Source organism: Eutrigla gurnardus (genome assembly GCF_963514095.1).
Source record: "Eutrigla gurnardus genome assembly, chromosome: 15".
In the NCBI taxonomy this organism is placed as follows: domain Eukaryota; kingdom Metazoa; phylum Chordata; class Actinopteri; order Perciformes; family Triglidae; genus Eutrigla; species Eutrigla gurnardus.
The window spans coordinates 22,816,653-22,844,216 of record NC_139938.1 but is presented as its reverse complement, the minus strand read 5'-3'; the positions used below and the strand labels follow the sequence as shown (position 1 = coordinate 22,844,216).

Below are 27,564 nucleotides of genomic sequence, written 5' to 3'. Positions count from 1 at the left end.
CTCTCTCTCTCTCTCCCTCTCCCCCTCTCTCTCTCTCTCCCTCTCTCTCTCTCTCTCTCTCTCTCTCTCTCTCTCTCTCTCTCTCTCTCTCTCTCTCTCTCTCTCCCTCTCTCTCTCTCTCTCCCTCTCTCTCCCTCTCCCTCTCCCCCTCCAACTGTCCTGAAATCACACCGAGCCTCGCGGCCCCTCTCCGTTTATTATCGCCTCAGCTGAGCCGGAGCGCGAGCGCGAGCGCGAGCGCCGCAGAAAAGTCCACTTCGGTTTTTCCGCGGAGCTCCAAAAATCTATGAAATGTGTTTGCATGTTCCTCTCTGCAAGCGGGGATGTAGAGGTGGGATTGCGAGGACCGAGAAAGCTGGGGGAACCCACGCGTTCAGCCTCGGAGAAAGTACGCGTTTTACTCAACAACTGACGGCGAACGTTGTTTTTCTTTCCACGTTTGTCACGAACAGGCGGCCACTCTGTGGGATTGTGTTCTTGGAGAATAAGCGCTCATTTTTCCTGCCTTTTTCTCTCTCTTTTTTTTTGTCACCATTCTGCACGGCAGGCTGAGAGACGGACCGCTCGGACTGTGGGAGCCCTCCCCTCTGCTCGGATCTGCTTGGTAGGTGCAAATAAATTGGCCCCGTGTTTGCGAATAATATGCAGATACATGGGAGGGAGGGGAGGGGGAGGAGGGGGTGATGGTACTTTGTTGAAGTCTGCTGAAAGTTGGGTTGTCATCTTCTTATAGGATCAAGTTATAGCAGGGGTGAAGCGGGGCTCATCTCTCCTCAAATGTGCGACTGCAGACCAGATGCTGGTACCGCAGATAGGCTGCCGTGCTCGTAGATCACCGAGTCCAGACAAAAGCCAGCTATCTCGATCCAGCTTTTACTCTCGAAAGAAAAGGGAAAAAAGACAAGGTTTTAAAAAATCTCCGGGGGGCTGGAGAGGGGGGGCGATGATTCAGCACTGTGCCGCGATGAAAGGGGGGATATTTAACAAGCCGCTGTCAGTTTTCAAGAACAATCTTCATCTCTCCCTCTATTGAAAAGTCGCCTCCAGATACGGATCGGCGCGCTGCCCCCCCCCCCCCCCCCCCCCCAAATAACCCGATGCTTTTACTGTAAATCAGCTGTTAATGACGCGCACTAAACTTGACGCTTCCAGTTAATGAATAAAACGAGCATCAGAGTCGGATCATACTCCCAGCGTGTGGCCTAATACAAACTTTTATTTAACCCTGAAAAACATCACCCCTCGCGCGTAAATACGCGGAGGATTTTAGGATTCCGGAATGTCACATTCTTGTTTTTCTCCGGGCGTCAATAGAAAGTTCGCAGGTAAACACCAGCTTTCATCGCTCTACCCGGAGATTTACCGCCCCCCCCGTAACGAGGAGCCACCGGTATCGCAGCTCCAAGTGCTCCACATGTTTGCGAACCATTTGGAAGTCGCAGAAAGCACGACGTGTTTTTTCTGCTCCAACTTTTTGTCTTTCTTGGTTTTGCATACACGGCCTCATTAGAGGAGAAGACGCAGCAGGTTCTGGACAGCGGATGAAGCCTCGAGTCTTTTTTATTATTGTCAGCCCTTTTAACTTCCTCCGTTTGTGCGTCCGCGTGAGTGAGCGCGTGTGCGCGTCCGTGAGCGCGTGACGGTCGACAGGAGGTGGGAGGAATAGGGAATGTGGAGCTCACCGTGAGTACCTACAAGAGTCCGCAGACAGCGCGTCTGGACCGGGGGAGGAGGAGGAGGGGGGGACGCTGCATTTGCATCAAGCATCGCCTGAACTAATGCATTAAGTATTCTCGCGTCTCTGGAGGTGGAAGTCAGCTGCTCCAGAGCTGTCGCCGCGCCAAATGCCTCATAACCCTGCAGGAAATTAGACTATATATATATATATATTTTTTTTTTTTTCCTGCTTCTCCACCTCCGTTAAAAAGCTGACTCCACCTGGCACCTGCGCATGCACTGACGTCAGTGAAGGAAACTTAGTCAAGAGTGACTTAATTGCGGTGCAACGAGGTTGATGTGTGAACAAACTTGATTCCAATGATAGGGGCAATTAGTTCATTTAATCCAACAACGTTGTAAGTGAGTTTTATCCTCGTGTTTCATAGTTCTCATAATGTCGGCTATGGGATACATGGCTGCTGAATATATTCCTGATTTTGTTTTTTTGGCTCTTCTGTGTTTGCTCTGAATAAGATTATTGGCCTACAATCTCAAAACCGATGGGACATAAAAAAAACACACGCTGGGCCAAAATGCTTTCCTCCATTTCCACCTCACCTATTGATTGAAACCTACTGAACTACTGAACCGACCAAACTCATCCATCACTCGGTTGTCACTGTGTTGTGAACTGAAATACATTATTGCACACATTTTTAGAAAGAACGCCCCCCAGAAAAACTGCTTATTGGAGGTTACCGTGAAAAGTGTGCAGCTGTTAGAAGCTGTGTTAAATGTTCATGCTCGTACTGGTATCACAACGCTGACAATGTTCACCATTGAATGGCTATAGCATACAATATTATCTGGTACTATTTAATTTAGCAAAGATTTAGCCTCCAACTTTTTTGTAAATGCTTGATGTGTCATGTTTGTACACCAAGTATGAGGTTATGGCAAGAAGCTGGCTAAAAGACATTTTGACCTTTTACCGAGGGGTTATCATGGCCAGGAACTTCCTGTAGTCTGCTGGTTGCCTGGCAACTGGCCCTGACCAAGACATAGTTCAGCACATAATAACCCCCCTTTAAATGGCAAATTGTTGTTCCACTTTTTTTTGTCCTGATTAAATAAACAGGATATACGATGTTAAATAGTGAGATTAGATTGGATTTTCTTACCTTTGAAGAAAGTCAGGCTAGCTGATTCCACCGATCTCCAGTCGTTATGCTAAGCTCGGCCAACCATCCCAGCTGCATCATATTGAGTGTGCAGACATTGATCTTGTCTAAACCTCCGCAAGAAAGCAAATAAATGTATTTCCCAAAACGTTAAACTTTTCCTTTTAATTTGAGCGTCTGCCTGAGGCCATTAAAACCGAGCTGCAAGTTTCATGCAAATCATTGGAAACAAACAAACTTTTACACAGGCTTGGGGAAACTAGTACTAGGCAGCATGGCCAAGTGGAAAAAAGAGACACAAATAAATAAGGGTCAATGCAGTATTCTGTAGAGCAGGAACATCTGGATAAAAACACTACCGTCCACAATCACATTACACTCTTTTCTGGATGAGAAAAACCCCTCTATGCATGCCCCCTGACAGAAGAGCTAACCTCTATGTGAACCCAGACTCAATTATAAGCTATACATCAACATGCATGTATCAATCTATGTGCCATTTTATTAACCACATTCAAAGAAATGTAGAAAGTGTGCATTAAGTGACTCAACTGGTTGAACAAAACCGACTCAAATGAATGTCAATATCGCTTAATGCCTTTGAATGCAGGGCAACATTTATCATTAATAGCATTGTGTTTTACCTCCTCTGGCTGGTCAATATTATGTCGGCTACACTAAATGACTTATTGACCATTAAAACGAGAGTCATTTTCCATCACTGAGATTCACTTTCCATAAAGTGTAAAAAAAAGAGAGAAACCGATTCAGATTTGCCTGCATTGAAGATCAAGCATCAAAGAAACAGTCCAAACAGTCACATTAATACTCAGCGACTGTTCCTGCTGCAGTTTAAATTGACCTAAACAAGAGGCCTCTAATTATTTTTGCCAACGCTTCGATTGCAGGCTCAGATCACGCCTCTCAGGCCGCACCTGCGCTCTGTAACGTCCAGCTGAGATCATTGGTCGATTGTTCTGATCATTCAGGCCGTTTATATCCAGATCTTTATCCCTGTCCGCCAATACCATGTAGGAGTATGTTGAAGAAAGTAGCAGGGAAATATAGAGCGTTTATATATTACACCTATCTTTACTGAGTGTAGCTCTTTCAACATGTGACTTGTTAATTTGAACCACAGCGTCGAGTCTATAACATCACAGGAAATTGAGTAAACATGCTTAAAGGACAAAACGGCGCCAGTGATCTGGTTCCAGTAGCACGGCGTCGACACCCGTGGTACGGGAGACGGTTCACACAAGGACATAAACATCCTCTGTAAATGATGTGGTGAAGGGAATCTGAAGAGCCGTCAGGCTGGAAGTCAAGGAGGTGATCAGCCCAAGACTGTATGCTAAGCTCAGGGTTGATGGTGATGGAGAGTGTGACTGATGGGACGGCGGAATGGAAGGCGCGCACACACAGCGGAGGGTGAGCGTGAGGCGAAAAGAGGTGACCGTCCTCTCATTTGTCACACGGCGTGGTAGACCAAAGCAACAGATGTAGTGCGAATTTGTGTACACGTGTTGTATATATTGTACGTATATATTTGAAAACAGTGGTGTCATCAGCAGCTCAGCTAATGAGATAATAGTTCCCAAGATCAATTATTATGTTAGTGCTGATCGGTGTTATTTTCATGATTGTATTCTTGGGAACTTACAGCGATTGATAATGCGCCAGTTCATTTATAATTTTTTTTAAATCACATTTCCTGTAGTTAGAGCATTGATGAAGCAGTTGGATAAGAGCTGGATATTCTCCCAGGCTATGATAAATCTAGAAATCGTGTTGTTGTGTAAGATTTATTTTTACACAAATGCACAACTGCTGTAGAGCTCATTTGAGACAATGTTACGTTTGAATCTTAATGAAAAAAAAAATCACCTTTTAACTACATTAATGGATTCATAACTGACCACTTAATACATCATTGAAGGGTCCAATATATAAGCAAAATAGAGAAAAACCCATGAATCACACCGATGATTTGCAGTGCCGTTATGCAGTCCAACCACAACTGAGCAGAGATGCAGTTAGTTTGAGATGCCTTCGGGAAACCGGACCCTGGTCAGTGCTGTAGTGGGAGAAACTGAAACTCTGGGGCTGAGGGGCTGCGGAGCTGGCTCTGGTTCGCTGGCGCCACATCCCCCTGAGCTGGTGAGAATGTGGGGGCTGTGCTCTTGCCTTTGAAGCTTTACCTCCCACTAATTCTGGCCTTCCAATTTCCACACACGGCACAGACACCCCCCTCCATCCTCTTCCCCTCCCTTTCCCTTTGTTTCCCTTATAAGGACTGGCCCGGCCATTTCCTCAGCTTTTCTGTGGGAGGTGGTGTGCTTGTTTGTGAACACGGACAGGTCAGGAGAATAGCGGCATAGTTTTTCTTTTCACAGATGAGCAGTCACAGGGAATCTTACGCTAAAAGCCGGCGGATGGATGCAACGTCCAGTGGGGAGTCTCAACACTGGCCCGTCGAACCCCCTTTATAAGCCCCACCGCTCCACCTGAGCTAATGTTTTACCAAATGTTATTGCTCTTCAGGTCTGGTTCAAGTAATTGGATGAAAAAAATTATTGATAGCAATCAAAAGACATCCAAAGTTAATGAAACGAAAAACAACTTCCTTTGTTCTGTCTCAGCTTGTGGCTATATTTTCAGCAGCTTCCCAGATTGTCCTCTGACATCTAATAAGTCTAATAAGGGACACGCATATTATATCACAAGGTTATTCACTCGGATCAATGAGCACGTAATTGTTCGTCAATAAATGCAACATTTGTTAAATGACTAACCTGCTGTAAAAGCAATGCAATTTAAAGTTGGACTCAAATAGGTCTCGTGCTGATAAATACTGTCCAACTTCACTTAAAATTATAAATTCATCTGACAGACACCTGATACAGTCAGAACAAATACATGTTTAGTGTAAAGTTTTATTAGTCCTATAGTTCTTTGACTGAGTATAAAACATTTACAACTTACTTTTATGTTTATAGTCTACCAAAGCAGTTTTTACCCTCAATACAACAGAATTAATTTGACTATATTAGATTTTAATAGCAAGGTTTGGCTTCTGACCTCGTAATTATTTCTTCTTTGTCAACCAATCAGAGAAGCTCCGGGGAAGCAGACGTTGATTGGAGATTAATGGGAAAGAATTAGATGGAGAATGAAAGTTTTTTTTCAGAATCTCTTTACTTTAGTAAAGATTTTCCAGGCTTTAAATGAAAGCATTTACACTCGTCTGTGTTTTTATTTGATAAAACTAACGTCTGTGTGAGCTATGACTCACTGACTCCTGTGAGCAAACTGACAAACTTAGAAAATAAAATCATCCTTTCAATATTTAAAATTATTTGCAAAAGCTTACATTATGTATTCAATTTTTTCAGCCTGGATCAGGATATTGAAACTGTTTTCTTCAGGCACCTGAACTTATAACCTTTAAAGCTCTGATAAATTATTTTGTACTGTATCAAATGACAACATGAAAATACTGTGAAAGTTGCGCATAGTGATGAACTCGCACAGAATTATCACCTCGTTGCTAATAAAGCAGTTTTAGGCAACAGCAGGCCACTGTTTTCAGTGACATAGCTCTCAAATCCCACTGTACATGCTCAGCATCTAACAACAGACAGACACGGTTAGAGACTAGCTGGTGAACATAGCGGAGCATTTAGCAGCTGAATTGCCAGAGATTTCCCTCAGGAGTTGGTAGGGACCAAAACGGAGTGAAAACCGGATTGAATGTTTATCAGGCGTCCAGAAGCTCTAAATGAATGCTAATGTTGCTCCTCGACTGCTGGATGGGTTAATAAGCTCACCGCGTCAACTTTAAAGGCGATGTTCTACTTTTCACTTCTTTTATTGCATTTGCTGAGTTGTTCCTCGACAAAAATGGAGAATGCATCTCTTGAGTGTGTATCAGTGTTTTGGTGAAGTGATCATTGAAGAGTAATTTGCTTCCATTCTCTCCCTGTGTGAAGTTTCCAGATGGCCCATGGAACAGCGTGGATGAGGGCTGAGCTGTAGTGTGGGCAGAAGGCTCCGGGGCCCAGCCTGTTGTCTGCGGGCTGATTGGTCCATTGAGGTGAGGCGCCACTCTCACCGGGGCACAGAACGGACCCAGAAAAGGACTTTGCTCCCCCCCCTCGCTCACCCCTGCCCCCTTTCCACCCTCGCCCCCGACCCAGGCACGTACGCTCTGGACCATGTCGGAGGGGGGCCGGACGGAGGACCGGGAGCGGAGTAGCTGCAAACAGGACTCGCCTGTCATAGAGCGCAGGAACCGCAGTGGCATCATCAGTGAGCCCCTCAGTAAGAGCCTTAAGAAGTCCCGTACCCTCTCCCAGTACACAGCGGTCTCCTCTGCCACCAGCAATGGACACAAGGACAATAGTGAGACGAAGAGCCACTCGGCCAAGCCTCAGCCACCCCCGCTGCCCCAGCCCACCGTCTCCGCACTGACAGCAGCCAAGTTGGACCGGACCCTAGAACAGGTTCTGGAGGGACAGAATGGCCTGCTGCACTTTGCCCAGGCAGCAGCATTGTTAAAGCGGGCCGGTATGGAGCACATGCTCCTGCCTGGGGGCATGGGAGTGGGAGTTGGCGGAGGAGACGCAAGCTCGGGGGCTAGCGACTTGGAGGGTACGTCTGTCACGGACGCCGTAGGTGGTCCTGTTGACTTCCCATATGGAGTAGGGGGTGGTTTCCCCTTCAACCCGGGGCTTTTCATCATGACGCCGGCTGGAGTGTTTCTGGCGGACAGCGCGCTACACATGGCCGGCCTGGCCGAGTACCCGGCGCAGAGCGAGCTGGCCTCTGCTATCAACTCCGGTAAAAAGAAGCGAAAACGTTGCGGCATGTGTCCACCTTGCCGACGGCGGATTAACTGCGAGCAATGCAGCAGCTGCCGGAATCGCAAAACAGGCCACCAGATCTGCAAGTTTCGCAAATGTGAGGAACTGAAGAAGAAGCCCTCTGCTGCTCTGGAGGTAAGCGTGCGGAAGGTGTTGTGTGCCGTTGCATTGTGGGTCACTCTTTAGGGTTCAAAATAAGCTTAAATCCTTTGATCCAAAAGAGGTATCAACGCCGTGACAAAAACAAACAATATTTGGGGGCACCACCCTGTAGTGAACGTGTTTGTCTTTAATGGGATCTGAAAGGTTGATCCCCAGCAAAGAACTGGAAAATTGTTTTGACACTAAAAAAACACTACAGGGTTTTGCAAACATCACAAACATCGTTCAGCTTCACATCTAAAAGAACAGAGACGATCATCTGGGTTGTACCTGACAGTCATTCCCCTTTAAGGAAAAATAAAACAGGAGTGGGTGGGTGGGGGGGCTTTCTGGTGGGGAGATAACTCCACAAGCAGGGAATTGACAGGTGGTGAGGAGTATGGCGGGTATGTGAACGCACCGTGGGGTGTCTTTAATCCGTCCACCGTAAACCACACAGTCGCCCCGCCCACATCTTTCAATCGGAGGGCTAATTCGCCATCTTAAACTACAGATTGCAAAACGATCTCCCTTCATGGGAGCGTTTTCTCACGTCCTCTTGTGCATATGTTCATAAAGAAGTCATAAAGGAAAAAGAATCCCGTATGTGTGGAGGCAGAGTAGCTGTAATTGTGAATATGTGTACAGTATGTGTTTGTGGGGTAAGTGTACATGCGTGGGTATGTTTGTGTGTGTGCGATACGAAACGAGGTCCATCTGGCGACAGAGCTGTCATCTGGAGCACCAGGTGTCAGTGTGGCACATGCCCCCCCCATCCATCCTCCCCCCATCCATCCTCCCCCCTTTCCTCCCTTCTTTGCCGCCGCTGTCCTTCTCTCCGGTGACACTTCCCGCTCATCGAAATGGTCCTCCACACTTCCTGTCTGTTACCTCCATCACACTCTGCTAACCCTGGCTGTGATGACGGAACGACCAATCATAAAAATCAATACACTTAGAAATACACTTTTAGGGATCAATGGATAATAGTGTCACTTTGGCATTACATAATGAATTGAGGGATGTGACATAGTGTGAACCAGCGGAGAGAGGCCTCTGCTCTAATTGACACAAACCGAATCAGGGCTTCAAACTGCTAGCGGCTTTACTTCTTTCTCTTCCGGGTGTTGATTGGGGCCGACAGCTTGGCCTCTTGTTTGTGGGCTGAATGTTGGTTGTTCTAACTCCAATGTGCCAACTTAGGCAATCCACAGTGAAATGTGAAAAAGGGATTTTTGAGTGACACAGACTGAAAACACAGTTATGTCATTTTGAATGTAAGATCAGCCTGTTTTAGCTCATTTAAGCACACGTTCTGCAATACGTCGTCTTCTCCACTAAAGGTTAAAGACCCTCAACATGACAGTTTTAACAAAATGTTTGTAATTGTGACATCATAAGGTCCCTAACTCAAATTAAAATCCCTATGTTTCCCAAAACATAACAAAGTTGTTTGTATTTCGAAACCTAACCAAACCTTAAAGGTGCTAAATCCAAAATTCAGAACATATCTATGATTGTGGTATTGCAACATGGCCGGTGATGAGAAGCTAACGACGCTAACCGAGCTAACCAAGGGAGAGTGACATCATTCTCTTCTCAGGAACACATTACTCCTCTAAATCTACATGACACATAGTTGTTTGCTGCTTATAGGCAGCTGCAGCAATGACTCCTTCAACCTGGAAACATTTGTGTCCTTCCATCGTCTGAAAGTCATCATGTGTTTTGAACAGGTTTTTTGGTTGGATGCCTGAAATAAAGTATAAAAGAAAGATATAAATACCTCTCATGTGAATTTGAGGGTTTTACGTGTCCTAAAATAAGATTTGCTTAAATGAGACCACAAAATCACACCGACAGTTTATTTTGCAATACTTCCACACTGGAATACTCACTTCCAGACACCTCAGCCTTGCAACACTCTGTTAATGTTCATGTTGTAAAGCACAGATCGATGCGAGATGGTCCGCCTATCATCACACCAAAAACATCACACAATTAGTACTTTGACGATGTTCTTTGCATTCAAAAAATGAAAACAAAATGTGGATCTAGTCTGCAACAAGCAAAAACGTATTTGATGTGTATGACGGTCAATAAGTCAAGCCTTTTAAGAACTTTGACTTTTTGATGGAGTTGAAGGAGGCCATGGGGACGGAAGGAGAAAAAATAAAGTTGAGAATCACGCTGGGCATGTTGATGTTCACCGCTCTCCTGTTGAATCCTCCGAATCATTTGTCTCCGTTGATGATTCACTGAAATGCTGAAATGTGTCAGCTCACTATGTAGGTGGTACAACTCAATGTCTGCAGCAGAAAGGAATTTAATTTGAATTTATCATTCGCAATTGATATTTTCATGGCAGTTAGCCTAATACCAGTCATTCACACCAGCGATGCCAAACCCAAGGGGGCTTGAATATTCATGAATGTTGATGTCGATGTGGGTCATCATGCCGCTTGGAAATGTGGCCAGTAGTCATCTCGCATAAAAGAAACTCCAGGGTTTCATAAACCTGCCAGCCTCCAAGTATAATGGCAGTCTGATTATTGACTTTAGTAATCGTATGTACTGTAATTACCCTGCACACATTTTGTACTCCTGACATCTGGAAGTGTGCACGGCTCTACTTTTATTTAATGCGTCCGTGGAGCAATTTCCCCTTTGTCCAGACTGCAACATGCAAGCAGAGACGGATGGATATTGTAAAAGCATAACATGTGTTTTTAAAGGTTTTGTGCTTGTTGTGCGGGCTACGCTACTTTATTACGACGTCTGCACAAAATAAAGTTAAACTAGTCGATCAGACATTGGGGTCGGCAAGACGAGGATTATATGTGGATGCAGTAATGGGCAGGGTGTCATTAATTACCAAAACAAGAGGTGTGTTGATGAAATGTGATATTATATGAACAAAGATGCTTATATGAACTTTAGTGAACTGAAGGTTTGTGCCCGGCCACAGACACACATATCTTGCCATAGAAAAAGATGGTGGAGGATTTGTGCCACACAGAACGCATGAATCAAACCATAACCTCACCAGAGTTTGTTTTTTAAAGAATGATAGATGACTTAACCTGCGTGCATCACAACAAAATGTAAATAAATCTCAAACTGGGACTCTCATTCAATCAGGAAAGCTGCCTCTTTGCCCCAAAATTGATCGTCTAGTATCAGCGTTGCTCTCACAGCAGCACTTTCAATTCTGCCGGCTTTTTTATTTGTCCTCGTGCACTCATACATTCCCCCAGTCGTCGTCAGGAAAAGTCTGAGCCATTAAGTCGAACGCTCTTTTTCGGCTGGTGATTAGATCGGAGATTAGGGCCTGGGCCGCGATGTCGTCAGTACAAGGTAAATGTCAGAGGATGTGCCGTGTAAGAATGGAGCATACAGTCAGCAGGAAATCCCAAATGTCACTAAGAAGTGGGATGTTGCCAATTATGTATTTTTTCTTTAAACAAACAAATCTGTAAAATAAATTTGTGCTTCCCCCATAATGCATGTCCAGGGCGACTTGCAGCACCTGTGCCAGACGGGAAGGTCTGCGGTAAACTGTGGTGAGCCGCAGCTGTAGCTCAAACAGCCCCGGAGTGTCACGTTTCCCTCCAATCCAAGACGGAGTGGCACATCCCCCGTCTGCTGTGGCTCTTATACTCTAAAGGGGCATTACGTCTTATTTCACGTGTCTCTCGCAGTCAGGTGGTTTAGACTGCTTTTTGCATGCACACACACACACACACACACACACACACACACACACACACACACACACACACACACACACACGTGAGTCAAAGACTCTGGCTTTGTTTCGCTGCATTTGCATGGAGGGTTTAGGTTTTTGTGTTTTGTACGAGCCCGTGAGCGTAGACGCGTCGGCGCGAGAGTGCGGTCCGGCAGCGGCGGCGTGCTTATTTTGAGGGTGTTGACGGCTTCCATTGAAAGCTCAACGGCAGCTCAAAGAGAAGCGTAACATTGGCAAGTGAGGGGGAGTTAGCACGCGGAGGCCTTTGCCTTCCTCATAGCACACTGGCTGAAGATGTCTGGATGTATTCTGGGAATGCTACATTTGAGAGAAATAAGTGGGAAGGCCTTTTTTTCTGGATGTATGAATCCCCTCCAGTGGTGACGGTGTTGGCGATGCTGTTCGACGCGCGGAGAGAGAAAGACGGAGTCGGGGTTAGAAAGTTGTAGCGTATCTTGTTTTTCCCTGCACATTATCGTACGTTGAGAATGTGTTTTTGTCATGATCTTCTTATGGAATCATATATTTAGTAATGAAATGATTGGTGTGCTTCTTGGTCGTCACGGCTGACACCCAGAGATACTACTGTATTCCATCGGGGGCCACTTTGCCAGGATCAGACGTTGATACGGAAGAGACGCATCCCTCTCGGTCTTTCCTGCCTCCCAGACTCTGAACACCAGACAGTCAGGACAGAAGAGGCTCATGCAAACTGACAGGCAGGCACATGGATGTGTGGGCAGACGGAGGGACAAAGGGGGTTAAGGAAGACGGAAAGAGAGGGGAGGACAATGACGTAACCACGGTGATGTGCTGTCGGATTATCGTGCTTTAAAGCGACTTGTTGATCTTATTCAAAGTAATTTTTTTGTCATATTTGCTCACAGTCACTATATCCTGTGAAAAAAAAAATCCTTTTAGTATCCGAATGCTATTTAGAGAAACGACCAATCAGAGCCGAGGAGCCTCTAACGCATCTCTCCTCATGAACTTCGGCCAAACTGTCAATCTAGGCCACTTCAGCATTGATGAAATATAAATCAAGATTCTGTCATTCTTATCATTTCTACGTGTCTATAAAACATGTTTTACACACAGCAGTTGTTTAAATAGTGTTTCAGTCATGCTGTTGAAACAACATCATCATATTAACATCCCGAAAAAACATGTAGCCAGTCTGTTTTTTGACCTGTGATGAAGCAGGTGATATATGGAGATATATCGGTGCAGTAAGAGAAATCATATCAAAGTATTTACATATCTATTATGACTGACTTGTGGAATGCAGAGCAGGCTTCGGGAGATGATGCTTCAACCCTTCAGACAGAAACATAGTGTTGATGCCAGCTGGAGGTCATTGTGATTTTTCCTGCTGGTGAGCGGCAGACAGTGTAACGTCCCAGGTGTACTAGTGCATGATGGTCAGCCATAGGCAGCTAGACCGAAACATAACATAAAGGATCGTCTTCTTGTGTCGTATGTTACACACAAATTGTTTCGTGCTACGCTAAGACAAATGCCCTCCCCTTGTTTTTGGGGAGAAAAAAAACATCCATCGATTTTAAGTGATTGGCCACTTCACACCCACAGTTCCATCCATTTCAACCTGTGCAATCAGAGATGGCGACGAAAGGCTTTTCTGTTCCTCAACCGCTGCCATTTTTCCATTGATTGCTCATGTTTGATAATGAGGGAAAACAGCATTTTTCAAGCGAGGGGATGTTGTTTTTCTTCCCACGCGTTATGTCACGGTCAGTCCAGCCTTTTTCTCTGCGACAGCGCCAGATGTTGCTGCCCTCTGACTGTCTTCTTAACAGCTGAGGCTGCTGTAGAAAGGTCATCGCAGAGATGAACGGCCGCGCCAACGATACTGAACACACACAGACCATAAAATAACGTTGGCAATATGCTGGCTGTTAACCTCCAGGTTTGTGGTGCCTATTAATATTCATTTTACCAAAATATTTTTTTTCATGAATATGTATGCTCCTGGATAAGCGGAGGAAATGGATGCTTCATCTTTGAGATATCTGATGGGCCGATGTGAGCTGCGGGCTGTGATCAGCACTGTGGCTTTCAGAGTCTCAGCTTTCACATGATTCCTGATTGAGTTCATTTAACACATAGAGCACAGTGTGGGCTGTATTTGGCCGAGATCACAAGAGTAATTACCTTTTTTGTTTGAAGTGTTTATATCTGAGTGTAAATGCTTTGTATTTGTAACTCAGCTGGAGTTAACTTTGAAAAAAAAATGAAAGTAAAGTAAACCTGTGGAGCGAGGACCCTGCTGCCGTTCAGTTCCATGTCCAGATATGAACAATAACATTCAAAAGAACACCTTGCTGCTGAGTCCAGAGCAGAGGAATGGTTTAAGTGGGTCTGAACAAGTAATTAAGGCCGGTATTGTCTTTGGTTAACATCTCTGAACTAATGGCCTGTTTGCTTCTGATGTCTTTGTTGGAACCAATAAGGAGCTGTGCACGAGACAAGACACACACAACGTTGACACTGATTATATTCAAGTGGCACATTATTGTAATTTCAATAGGATTTAGATAGAAATTGTTGTGCGACTGTAACACAGAGTCCATCTTCCGTTTCCATGAGATAAGTGTGATTGTGTGTGTGATTCCCTATGAAACCCCTCTGCTGTGTAGCACCGATGGAAAAAGTGAATCTGAATCCTTCGTGCATGAGAATTTCAGTTTAACGGTCTCACCGTTGGGTGTGATTTCGGGGGTGTACTGTGAGTGTCGGTTAACGTGCCGCTGTGTGTGGAGGTGTGCGACTGTACTTGAATACATATTGGTTCGGTGTGAGAGTGTGTGTGGGTGCATAAATGTTTGCCGAGCCCCCCCCCACCCCTCGCTCCGGGCAGAGCTGGGCGAACGGAAGAATCCGTGCCGCAGAATCGAGTTGCACTTAGCAGGACGCCGGGGCCGCAGCTCCGGGGGCCACGGGCGGGCTCCCTATCTCCAGACTGGCAGGCCTCTTTGCCGAGCCCTGCAGCTGCATTCATGTGCGCCCGCTTCCCCCGCTCGGTGCAATCAGAAGGGGCAGATAACCGTGGCGAGAGAGGAGCGAGGGACGGAGGGGCGGCGTGATCGCTGATGATGGAGAGCAACGTGTGCGGTGGCTAAATAATGAACGTGGCGTATCAGGTTTTGTGTGAAGCCCGTTCCTGTGATGGTGATCAGGAGGGATGGGGGGGGAGAAGATTTCACACATACTCCTCATCCAGGGAGAACGAGTAGAATCGGACATGAATCATTACAGTCATCCACTAAAATACTCAATATGAACTGGTTCCACCTTCTTTAGTGTGAAGATGCCCTTGTCTGTCTAGCATTGCAAACTGAATATCTGTTGATGCTACAAAACAAGACATTTGAAGACTCATGGCCTCTGATAACTTCTGAGTTTTCACACATTAAGCAAAGAAAAACCCCGAACCGATGCAGATGAATTGATAATAACAATAATCATCGAGCGTTAAAGAAAGAAAGCAGAGCAACATTATGCTTTTCTGTCGAGGTGTGAAGAAACTGTGGCTTCTCTGCGAAGTAGTAAGATTCAGGATTTATATTTTGCAAATACTTGTGAAAAATTGTGCTGCTTTCCATTAACAACTCCAACCTCCTCTCCTCTCCTCCCCCTCCCCTCCCCATCCCCTCCCTGTCTTCTGCTTTCTCCAAGAAGGTGATGCTTCCTACAGGAGCGGCGTTCCGGTGGTTCCAGTAGGACTCCTCCACTCCCGACCCAAAGCTCTGCCATCAAGTGCAATGCCAACTCCTGGATTGTCTCCGGAACAGACACTGGCTAACAAACAAACAAACAAACAAGCAACAAATGAAAATTCTAAAAAAACAACAAAGCAACAACAAAAAAACAAAAAATCAATCGGGTAATGGATGCACCTACTTATTCCTTGAACCAAAAATGAAGCGTAAAGAAAAGCATCTATGGCAACTTTCATTCCCTTTTCTATGTTTCCATTTTGGTACCTTTTGTCCTTTTTCCAGCAGTTATTTTTTTTTTCTTCTTCTGTCGCTTAAACATGGAACTGTTCATTGCCAGAAACAGAAATGACGGACTGAGTGTGGACAATCAACTAATTTCTGTGTTTGGTGTTAATGTTGTTCATGTGTGGAAAGATACAGTACTTGTGTAGAGAATGTAAATTTACAGCTATATTTCAAAACTAGTGGCTAATGGCAAACATTATTGTAATTTCTTCACCGTTACGTTCCTTAAACCCGTGTCTATTTTATGATTCATTTTGGTTGGAAGAGTCTGGTTTTCAGACGGATCGGTGGTCGCCTTTGGAAGAAAAATGTTTCAAAATTGTGACGCCGATTGATTTTGGATTTAAATAACGAAACTGAAAAAAAGTCCTATTATTGGGCGGATCTCCAGAGGCTCTTCACTGGGTTGAAGATGCTGTTTGCCAGAGCTGTCACTACTGTAGTCGGCTCGATCGGCCCTCGTCTGCATTTCCAAACTTTTCCTTTAGTGAAAGTGGCAGCCTTATGTTACTGTGGCCCTACTGAGCATGTGCCAATAGTGCTCAGGGCAATAGCACTAAGAGACAGCACTTGGTCTGAGTCTACCCTACTGAACGCACTGAGACAAGATTACATTTTTTTTTATATTTTCATGATTTTTTTTTTGTTATGTTGCTGGGTAGCTACAGCTTTTAAAAATAACCAATCTTTGTATTTGTTTAGAAAATTGGACTGGTTTTGTGAATAAAAAAGGAATGCATGTATTCGTGTCAAAATTTACAATACTGACGTTTGTCTACTTGACTATTTGCATGTTTTCTTTTTTTAAAAACAACAAAAAACAGCTGGTTTGACAAAAAGAAACATTAAGTATAAATTTTCCATGAATTAAAAAAAATGTGTTCCCTTTTTTTTATGTTGGAAATTCTGACATGAGCAGAACTCATTAAAAGTAAATCAGGCGGGTTATGGATCACCGTGATGTCCTTGGTTTGACTGAGATATTTCTCTCACTGCCTGTGTAATATCTTCCTATAGCGGAATGACTGATGGAGCCTTGCTGTGCTAAAATGTATCCAAAATCATTTAAAAGATTTTTAAATAAGTAACTTACGATCGCAGTGTTTCTTCAGAATGCATGAAGCCTCCCAAAAAAATCCTCCAAAATATCTTTGCTTTCTCACTACGATTTCTTTTCTTCTCTAAAATCTTTGTGACAATCCGCCTACTTCAAAACATTTAGAGTCAGAAAACAGTCACACTGCTAGGAAGTTTTGTCTTCAGAGCTGTTACGGCTCTCCAGAAGAAGCCTGGATAAAGTGTCTGTTTAGGGCTGGATGTGGTGTGCATACACGGAGGGAAGTTTGGATAAAGACGTGGATAAGTGGAAGCAGTGCTGATTTAAAAACCTTAAAAAAAGGTCTCACATGGGTCTCGGTGTAATTACTGATTCTAGAGCCTCAGGTCTGTGACACTAGAGTGAATTTCCATTTCCTGCTAAATGATGATTCTCCGTGATTTTTCTTTCACAGCTCCGTAGTCACTCTTTCATATCCAGGTGGGGAAGTGGATGCAGATTTCTGCCGCAGCCGCGTAGTGCTGAGTGTTTTTAATTAGTGGATATCCACGGTGGAAGGCCCAGTATGGTGGGCTTGTGTACGAGCTCGTGATCAGCTTGGCGAGCGGAGGGTTGGCGAGTGTAGCTATATTCCCAGCTTCCCCCCCGGTGACAGTGCTGGGCTAGTGCCATCGCCATGGCGATGGGGGGAGTGTGTGTGTGTGTGTGTGTCTGGGGGTGAGAGGGGTGTGTGTGTGTGGGAGGGGGGGGGGGGGGGGGTGATGGCTGAGGCCTTTCATTATTAATGTGCACCGCGGCGTCCTTACCTCCTCTGAGCCCGCACAGCTCACTGCCTGACCTGCCATCCAAGGGAGAGGGAGCGGGGAGGGGGGGAGGAGGAGGCAGAGATAAAGAAAGAGAAGTGAGCCACAGCGAGAGAAAGAGACAGCACAACTAGTGTGAAAGCACACGGCTGCAAAGTAGAAAAATTCATTCATGTACTTTTATTAATTTCACATTCACACCTGAGACAGAAAAACAAGAGATTAAGAGTTTCAGTTGGGGGGTGTGGTTGCAGGTGACTGTGGCTCGTGCCTGCTGAGGTGTAGCAGCCCCGGGGGTTGGGGGGGGGGGGGGGGGGGTCAGGTGGTGGTTGCGGTTGTTTTCATGCAGAGGGGTGTACGGCTTGGTGAGCAGGCCTGTCACACTGGGAAAATCCTGGAATCTTATCACCGCCTCACAGACTCTGAGCCGCACTGATCTACTCACCCTCATTGCCAGCAGACATGCCCTTCCCCCCATCCAAATGCCCCTGCACAGGCTGGCCCCTTCTCGGCTCGCTCGCCACCGTCTTCCAACGGGGGAGATAGCGGGAACTGATGCAGTGCAATTGTTGAGGAGGAAGGAATGTCGCCTGTAAAACGCGACTAACGGGAAGAACAAACACAAGCTTTGCAGGTGAGTACACAGTCAGCGGAGACCTTCGCTTCCCTGCACGGCCACTCAGTCACAGCCAGGAAAATAAATATAAAATCAATATCAAAGAGAGGCTTTCTTAAAGTTCTTATCATGAATATTCTTACCAAAGCACATTGTAATAGGAGGTTTGGATACATTGTATCTTCTCATCTCAGCGTCATGCATGGTGCATGGGCAAAGACTCGACAGGACGCTGCCCCGTTAATATGATTAGAATGTGATGTGCTTAGAATTTCATCATTTAAAATTGTTATTAGTAAGCAACTTATGGCTATCTAGGGATGTATCACATTTATTTCTGTGTAATGAGGACTATGGGTGTAAAGGTGTGTCTCATTAGATTTCACATCATTTCTCTTTGTCTCGCTGCGTGTTCTGCAAAGAAGCAACAGCAAAAAACAAATGATGTAACTGTTAAAATGTGGATTTTCTATTGTGCAATATAGTCTGTCACTTTTCCAATTTTGGACTGAATTGGTAACAATTACAGTTACAAACACAATTGGTTAACATTACTCACATTTACCCCAAAAAAGGACTTTTAAATGACAGTTAAACAGCTACAGTGATAATTACTTGATACAGCCAGGTCACTCAAAGTATTTAGTGTGTTATGAGAAAGCTTGCAACTAAAGAAACTACTTTTTTTGTTGCTTTGCAACACATGAGACAGACGCTGGTAATGTCTCAAACAACAGGTCTTATTTGTGCCATGAGGCCCATCCATGTATCTGGATGACAACAAACTGGAATTTATTCAAGCTGTACGAGATGCAAATGTGGTTAGTTTCGCTGTCGTTCATCTGTGTCAAAGTCCGAAAAAAGATCAGCCGGAACAAGGAAAGAAAAGCACAGTTCAAGCTCGATAAGTTCACTGTTTGTTGTGATTTTTTGAAATTACTGCTGATTTTTGGGTCTAAAACGTGGCTATACTACACGATACTACACAATACTACACATGGGTATCTTTCAATTTCTTTTTTCAGGTTGCGACAAGTTATTTAGCTTAAGTTGTGTTGAGCCTGGTTTCACTTACTTTGACCCTAATAACCCTGGATGAGCTACATAATAATAATAATAATAATAATAATAATAATAATACATATTACAAACATTTCTGTACATGATTTCCCCAGAATAATTGAGCTCAGGCTTCATATTAAGGTACACGAGCTAAATAGCACCCACACAGCTCTCCACACACATATATTTACACAATTACTTTCAGCTCTTATATTACAACAAATGTGTTCATTCACTCATTTATGATGCTTTCAAATAGTAGCATAGCTGACACGTCGCTAACACGGTTTACCCATCTGTGTCCTAGTTTCATTGAATTAGTTTAGTTGCGAGAGCGTCTCCTTGCTGGTACAATACTTACTGTCTGTACTTTAAGAAAAGGCTTGATTAAATCCTGAAGTAGTGCAAAGTACTTCCTGCTGCAGGGTGAATCAATAATATAAAAGTCAAACATAATGCCTAAATACCGCCTTAATGAATACACACTATATTAAAAACCATATTGGAGATATGAAGTGTCTCCGTTGCTAGAGGCACACTGAGCTCCCGTTTAATGATCATTTGTACCTTTTTAACCTGAGACACTACACACATGAAATCAGGGAAAGGGCTCCGGACATTTTTTTCTGAAACACCATTAAAAGATAAAGAGCCATTGACAATCTGTATTTAATGGAGAGCATGCTCAATTGGAGTATTTTAAACTTCTAGTTCTAAGTGAAGACTATTAACCGTAAAAATAAAATAAAAACATGCTGAGTGCTCAATGCTGCCTGTTCTGTTGACATTAATAAAAGCTGCTGCTGCGAGGATCTGCGAGACCACTTTGTGTTCAAACTTCAGTGCAAATACAATATACATGAAATCAATGGATCAAATTCATAGCCTGTCTTTATCTCAATAATAATCTTGATTATAGATGTCCAGTAACTCGAAAAGTGGTTCAATTAAAGTCAGTATGTGAAATTTGGGGACTCTTTTGTTTCTCAGCAAAGTGCATTTCCACCACACTTTGGCCTGACACAGAAAGAGAGAGAGAGAGAGAGAGAGAGAGAGAGAGAGAGAGAGAGAGAGAGAGAGAGAGCAGGCAGGCCACAGCAGGATAAAGCCTGTCTTCAGCTCCATTCATTAAAAATCTGGCACCTTCCCGCACGTTTGTGTGCTTGAGAATGTAGCCGGAGTGAAACAATCAGAAACACTCGCTGGTCCCTCTCTCTTCTGCTCTCTCTCTCTCTCTCTCTCTCTCTCTCTCTCTCTCTCTCTCTCTCTCTCTTGCTCATTGAGACAAAGAGGAGCTGCAAATTCTGAATGCAATGTTTACAAATAGCAACGGACAATGTGACTACATATTAAATGATACCTTTAATAACGGGCTCTTAAATCATCTCACGAGATTAAAAACCAATGAGTGAAATAAAAGTACATCTGGCAGATTTCCATCAACCATCACTTTCTCGTATCTGAATATATTATTGATAACCAGCAGTGCTTCAGGGATGTCTAGGGCATGTTCGTCAGAGAGAAAATTACAGAGGATCAGCACAATTTACAAATGACCTTGCTCAGGGGGGGATTTAAGCCATTTTGTGCCTTTTTTTTTTTTTACATGTGTCACACACCCAGATAAATTTAGACTTCTTTTAAAATCTGATGCAATCAAAATGACTCTCAGGTCAATAACCAACGTAGTTGGTCTGACAGTGTCGGGTCCGACGAGGAGAGGCTTTAATCAAGTTGGACAATAAGAGAGTAGAATTGTTAGACATGAAGCACCGTGCTAACAACCACTGTGCTTCTGTGATGGTTTTGGTTGATACATCAGCCGTTGCAACTTGTATTTTAACTCATAAAAATGTATTGAAATTACTCAATTATGAAATTCGACCTCTGAGCACCTGATGCGATTCTGAAGCGAAGTCCTACTGCCTCGGGGCAAACAGGAGGACGGGCCTTCAATGAATCATGCTTTAATAGCTGGTAATATTAATATTATTAATATGCATTTGTTTGTGGACAGACTGAGATGTGCTCCTGCAGGTCACACTGCCGGGATCCACTCAAACCCAAGTACATAAGGGCCGGGTCTGAACAGTGAAGCTCATTAAATCAGTTTCAACTTAGAGCTGTTTTAACATTGTTTAGTATCTGCAAATAGACTTAAAGCCTATAAAAGGCAATCATTATTACTGATTTGTTATTCACCATTTAGTCAGATACCCCTGAATCAACCACCAAAAAACAAGACCAATAGTTCAATTAATAACCCATACTTCATGGGTGTTCCTTTGATAGTGGTTTAAGTAAAGCAAAAGTCAGATCAACACACATACAGACGTACACACAAACACACCATAAATAGAAAAACAAGAAACAAGGTTTGAAATTCAATCATGCACTAAATCATATGCAAATATAAACACATATACTTCCGAACAGACATGCATACTTCCTTTCTTTCTTTCTAACGCTTTCTCCCTCAAACACACACACACACACACACACACACACACACACACACACACACACGCACACACAACACACACACACACACACACACACACACACACACACACACACACACGCACACACACACGCACACACACTCACGAGGACACGTAGGAACAGATTAAGTCCAAATCAATGGCTGTGGCTGGACTGGGAGAGAGATTTCACCCGGGGTTCTCGTTAAGGTCTGACATGCGGCAAAGGCTGGAGGGAGTGTTATTACCAGGGTGATGGTTGATAAGACACTCGTTTCTCCACGGTGCGTCTCGCGGGAAAATGCAACGCGCAGCCATGGAAACCATAAGGCTAGGTGATGCTATAATTGGGCCAGCGTTTTTTAACGGTGCAGCTGCACTGCCAGGTATGCCTCTGTCTTAAAATGAGAAATTAGAGTGGAGCCACAGCAGAGGAGATGCGATTTTCCAGAAGCTTTGTTTCCCCTTCCCACGTGGTTCCTTTTTTATTATTATTTGTTCAATCAAACCGACTTCTACAGAGGGGGATGTGCCACGGGATCATTTTCTCAGACAAGTTGGATCAAAATGTAACAAGCAAAATAACAAATAAAAAAACGTATGAAGAATAGAGGTATTGTCTGTGGGATTGGATGAGCAAAGTGTGCACACCTTTACATTTTTCTCTTCATTCTAGATGAAAACTGCATCAGGAAACAGTTTAAGATGGCGGATGAGGGATAAGGAAGAGGAGGGAGTAGAGGGAGAAGAGGGAAAGATAGTCGCTGGCCAATCCCTGCTCAGTCTCTGTAACTTGGTTGATTACGATCAATTTCCCTGGTATCGATGGCCTCCCTGGCCCTGAGCTACACTCCCTCCTGCACTTTGCATGGTACGTGCTTTGTGTACCATGACGTGACTCACACTCTCCCACCATCTCTCAGCCGCTGGCTCTCCCCACCTGCAGTCCCTGATCCCGGCCTTGAGAAACATCAACAGCTGGGTAACAGGATATAATCAAACCATCAACAAACACACACACAAACGTTTCCCATTCCTTGTTCTCAGTTATCTTCAAATCTGGGTTAATGCAGTATTTTGAACTGATTGGCTGGCGAGCGTGGTAGGTGTAAAAAGTTAGGGTGGTGTTACTGCAGCAGTGCAGGCGGAAGGGAGATCTTTTTTTTTTTTTTCTCTTTTTTTTTGTCAGGGCTGCTGAAGGAAAGAGCCAGAAAAACCGAGAGACAAGGTGGAAACGATGAGATGAAGTTCGGTTACGACACGCTGGACCGAAAGCCCCCGAATCTGTATTTGTTCCGGGGAACGCAAACGGATCCTCCCTCCGGCATGTGCGAGGGCGCATGCCGCACGCTCTATCTCTGCACACTTGGCACGCTCTATCCAAATTAATTGCATCTCTGCGAGGGAGAGAGGGAGATGGATAGAGGGAGAGGGAGAGAGGTTTAGTCCTTCTGTTGGGCTGGTCTTGCTACAAGGGGAGTCATTTAAAATTCTGCCTCCCATGTGGCTCCTGGTTTTCACTTTAATGACCCCCCTCCTCTCTCCCTGCTTTTTACCCCGTGACTTTCCTGGGTTTTGAGCTGCAGGCTCGGTTTTCTGAGGCTGCACGGCGCCGATGCACACCGCATTAATGCACGTATACAAATAAACAACACCCCTTCATTGACCAGCATTAAAGTCATTCAAAATACTGTATTCTCGATGCCTTTTCCTCGCTTCCTCCCCCCTCCATCTACACTCATTGCCACCAATGATCCAACTCTCTGCTACCAATGCTTGCTTGCCAACTACTGCGTGATCTCCACCTCCTCTCTGGTTAAAATGGCCGCTACACCTGTTGTCACGCTGACGGATCTTTGAGTTAGTCTTCGCACCGGACCATGCTGGGAAAAAACAATAACGCTTGTTTACTGAGTGGAAACGTGTGTCTTGGTAATAATTCATAAAGTCAAGATCGTAATGATTTTCGAGGTCCAGCTCTACATATGGAAGTTGTGTGTGTGTGTGTGTGTGTGTGTGTGTGTGTGTGTGTGTGTGTGTGTGTGTGTGTGTAGCAGAGGCAGCAGAAGGCCCTGTGGACGGTTAACTGCTGCAGTGTTTACCGGTGCTACGTGCTACAGCGAAGCTTCGTAAGAGGCACGATAGGAAATGGCCTCAATAAGGCTAATAGGCTCGATAAAGCTGAGCTTTCTGCATGGTTCTCTGCAGGGGTCTCTCTTGCTCTCTCTCTCTCTCACACACACACACACACACACAGACCTATCTGTGTGTGTGAGGTGGGGGTAGAGTGGTGTGGGCTGTAGGACAGCAACGGCCCACAAGGTCAGAGTAGGCAGTGTATATGGTTGTTTTTCTCTGTTTTTCTCTCTCTCAGCGGTGGAGCTGTGTGCTGCCTCCCCGGGTCTCTCCTCTATCTGGTCAATACCACCACGCAGCTTCTGACGATCAATGGAGGGTCAATACCTCTCAGACGCCTGCCTCTTTGTGCTCTCGCTGATTTAGATACCACCAACCCAGGCCATCTTTTTTTCTTTTTTACTTTTCGTTCTCCCTCCCTGTTTTTATGACCCTGACTCTCACTTAAATACGTGAACCTGCTGAAATCAGACACTCAGTAGTAGTAAATCTAAAGCGGAAGAGCACGTTTCCCCGCATAAGCCGTATGAACCGAATGAAGTACAGAGCTGCTAAACACTCTAGTTACGCAGGTTGCCTCAATAAAATTATTCAAATCGATGGTTTGCCGGCTTCAGGCTGACTCCATAATGAACTCAGTGTAGATGGGTCGGGGTATTAAGTCTAAAAAGTCCAAACTATGACATAATGGAGCTTGCAGCAGTTCATACAGGACACTCAGTCATGCATACTATCAGCTGATCCCATGAGCACGCAGTTTACTATCAGACTGACAATAAGCCGGTCTGTTAATGCCAAAGTGGCTCGCACTCATTCCTGCAGCACATTCACGCTGCTGCTCATGATGATGATGATGATGATGATGATGATGATGAGTGGTGCTTGGGAAGCTTCCCTGCACCACTCCTCCCTATCTCTGGTTTTTACACAGAAACAATCTCTTCTTAACGTGCAGCGGTGGATGTGTCCATCAACTGTGATGTCATCAGGTAAATCTCCACATCCATAAAAATACTGGAATACAGCCACTCTCTGAATAAGGCTCTGCAGCTGCTGCATTATGGGATGTCAAAAAGTTAGACCTTCCTGGTTTCAGTGAAGCCTGAGCCAAATAAAACTCCATTAGCATCAAATGGGTGAGTCTTCATGAACGTGTAGGCACAAAACGTTTATTTAACATGTCCAGACCTGCTCATCTTCCCGTGTCGACGTTTCTGCTAAACATGAACAGGAACATCTGTGTGTAGGTGAGAGATTACCGACGTCTTTTTGTTCACTGTGGTCATTTTCAAAAAAGAACATTCTTTCACAAAAATCTAAGCGATCTGGCCGACCAACATTCGAACAAATCCTTGAAACATTCGTGCTATTTCAAGGCAAGGTTCCAACAATCAAAAATAGTGCCACTGATTTAATTTAGGCAGCCCGAGAGGAAAGAAAAAGTCATCAGAAGCATCAGCGCTTGGTGGAGATTACAAGTTGTTTGCTTTCACCACGAAAAAATATGCAGTCCTCGCAGAGTTCTTAACACTTCGGTCACGTTATGCAAAGAAATTTGTCAGAGAATTTCTTGAAAGAAATCATTAGCGCTAGCGGTGCAGCTGTTATTAGAGTAAAATTGCTTCGGAATAATGGCGGTGTGACAGCTGTTGTTATTCCACTACTAGGGTACTAGTTTTCCCCACTGATCAACAAAAACAACTCACACTCTTAGTACCAAAAGAAACAGAAGAGGAGGATGAAAAATGGTGGTGCGACCAGCAGGCGACCGTTGTTCCATAGCAACTGTAAGTCAAACATAAAGGCTTAAGCTTTGTTTGTACCCATGTGTGGCATCGTGGCACGAGCTTCCACAGATGGCACAGGCGACGAGCGAGCACGCCATTTATGCTCCATATATACTAATAATGTCGCAGGACGCCACACCAACAAGATATTCTGTGAACAAGCAGGAAGTCAACGAGTGTTAGCGGCTAAACTTCATTAAAATCATCATGTATACATGGATACACGGATTCTGACCTCTGCATTTAACTCATCCTGAGCGTTTAGGAGAAGCTGCAAAGCAACGTCTCACTCCAGGACATTTCAACGTGCAGACGAAGAAGCCGGGGATCAAACCGCCAACCTTGTGGTTAAAGGACAATTCGCTCTAGCCGCTGAGCCACGCCATAAACCAGGCACCTCAATGCCAAGGAGGAATTGTACTTGACCGTAAACTCATATCTCATATTCATAGACGTTTATCACATTTAAACAAGACCTGTAAAGACAGAAGTCAAGTTTTAAATGTATTGTAATGAAACGAAGGTCCTGTTGCTAAAGCTACTTATAAAAAGGAATCGTCCGTCTTCGTAAAGTCCTCTGACATGTTAAGTGTGTGAACCTCGCACATGGTTCACTGTGACGAGCATAAACCACAGAGTTTACCTGCGAATACTAAAAGATACTTTAAACTCTAAAAATAGAAGAAAAATCTATTCCAAACCCAAATATGTTCTTAATGTATCACTAAAACGAGCTGAATGACCATGATGCACATGAGGAAAAATAAGAAAAGAAACAAACTGATTTTTCAACAGTAACTGGGCAACAAACACACGCCAAACACAGTCGGCCATTAGAAACACCCACGGAGCCATTTGGCATTGTTCAACTGGAAACCCGTTGCTCTTCATTAAAAAGAAAAACAATCAAGTGGGGATAAACAAACAAACTGTATTAACTGTATTTTCACCAAATGTTGGGCCCCTCGATAATATTTACTGAGACTATCTTTATCTCCAAAACCTAATTATGTGCATTAGCAGAATTAATTGGCTGTCTGAAATGAGTGAGGTTTATCAGGGGATTGACGTGTGTGATGATCACTAAATAACCTCAGATCTATTCCATAACTATTCAAATTCCTGTGTAAGCATCAACTGTACAGATTGTTTTGGTGATCAACAAGTCTAAATCTGGATGCTAATGAATTGTATTCAAAGGGATATATTTATATGGTTGTACTGAAAGTGAGTCAGGGCAGCTGCTTTGCATCACAGCCAATATCGTCTCTGTGCTCGAAATAGGAACTAAAACCAGCAAATTTTAATTCCTGTTAATTCATAACATAATGTTGATTCCACAGCCATAACTATAAAGCAAGGGATGCCTGTCTTCATCTGCCTTTCTGAGTCAGCTAGTGATGAAAAGTTATCTGCAACTGCTGCAAACAGCACTTTGGGGCCAAGTAATGACTAAATAAGAAAAATAAAAAATTAAATAAAATCACCTCTTAAATTCACCAGACCATACTTTCAATATTGGACATGTCTGCAATGTTCAATTTTTCACTGCAATATCTGTGCAGGGCAACTATGGTAGACCTTTAGGCAAAGATACATAATACATACATAATACATAATACACGATTGAAGATAACAAAATGCTTTTTCCAATAACTACAAGTGGATTAAAAAAACAAACACTGGAGACCTGATAACGTGTGAGAATGAAACAGAAGACAGAAAGTAGATCTGCGGATGTGTCTGCGTCTGCAGGAGGGCAGAGCTCCGCGTGCAGAGGTGACGCTCCGGAAGTGACACCGTAGAAATGGTCACGTTCACTGGCCGCCCGGGTCAAACGCCTACGGGGGTGGTTAACTAACATTATTATCATCTGCGTAGATGAAAAGAAAAGAAAACAAACTGTTGCATCAATATGAATCAATGACAGGTTTAATACACAACCTAATTGGCATGCTAAGTGGCACGCGCTCGATGTTGTGACCTTTACAGTAGAAACGG

General features: G+C 44.2%; 2 protein-coding genes across 4 annotated transcripts in view; one reads left to right on the top strand and one right to left on the bottom strand.

The window, feature by feature from the left end:
- ppp3ca (protein phosphatase 3, catalytic subunit, alpha isozyme) overlaps window positions 1-24,006 on the bottom strand; it is a 57,693-nt gene extending 33,687 nt beyond the window's left edge. For both annotated transcript variants that reach the window (XM_084028623.1, XM_084028624.1), the window contains exon 1: window positions 24,003-24,006. The gene's annotated coding sequence lies outside the window, so the exon portion shown is untranslated. The remainder of the gene's footprint in view (window positions 1-24,002) is intronic.
- Window positions 244-16,566, top strand: cxxc5a (CXXC finger protein 5a). Of its 2 annotated transcripts, none has more exons than XM_084029605.1 (3): window positions 244-604; window positions 6,833-7,840; window positions 15,294-16,566. In XM_084029605.1, the coding sequence occupies exons 2-3, from the start codon at window positions 7,058-7,060 to the stop codon at window positions 15,336-15,338; spliced, it is 828 nt and encodes a 275-aa protein (XP_083885731.1). In that variant the 5' UTR covers window positions 244-604; window positions 6,833-7,057; the 3' UTR covers window positions 15,339-16,566. The 2 variants fall into 2 exon arrangements, with proteins under 2 accessions (XP_083885731.1, XP_083885732.1); XM_084029606.1 differs by having other exon boundaries at window positions 250-604; window positions 15,297-16,566.
- Window positions 24,007-27,564: the final 3,558 nt, after the last annotated feature.

Coding starts and splice junctions, on each gene's coding strand:
- cxxc5a (XM_084029605.1), top strand. CDS start 7,058: ATGTCGGAGGGGGGCCGGACGGAGGACCGGGAGCGGAGTAGCTGCAAA. Junction 7,841..15,293: donor AGCCCTCTGCTGCTCTGGAG/GTAAGCGTGCGG, acceptor GCTTTCTCCAAG/AAGGTGATGCTTCCTACAGG.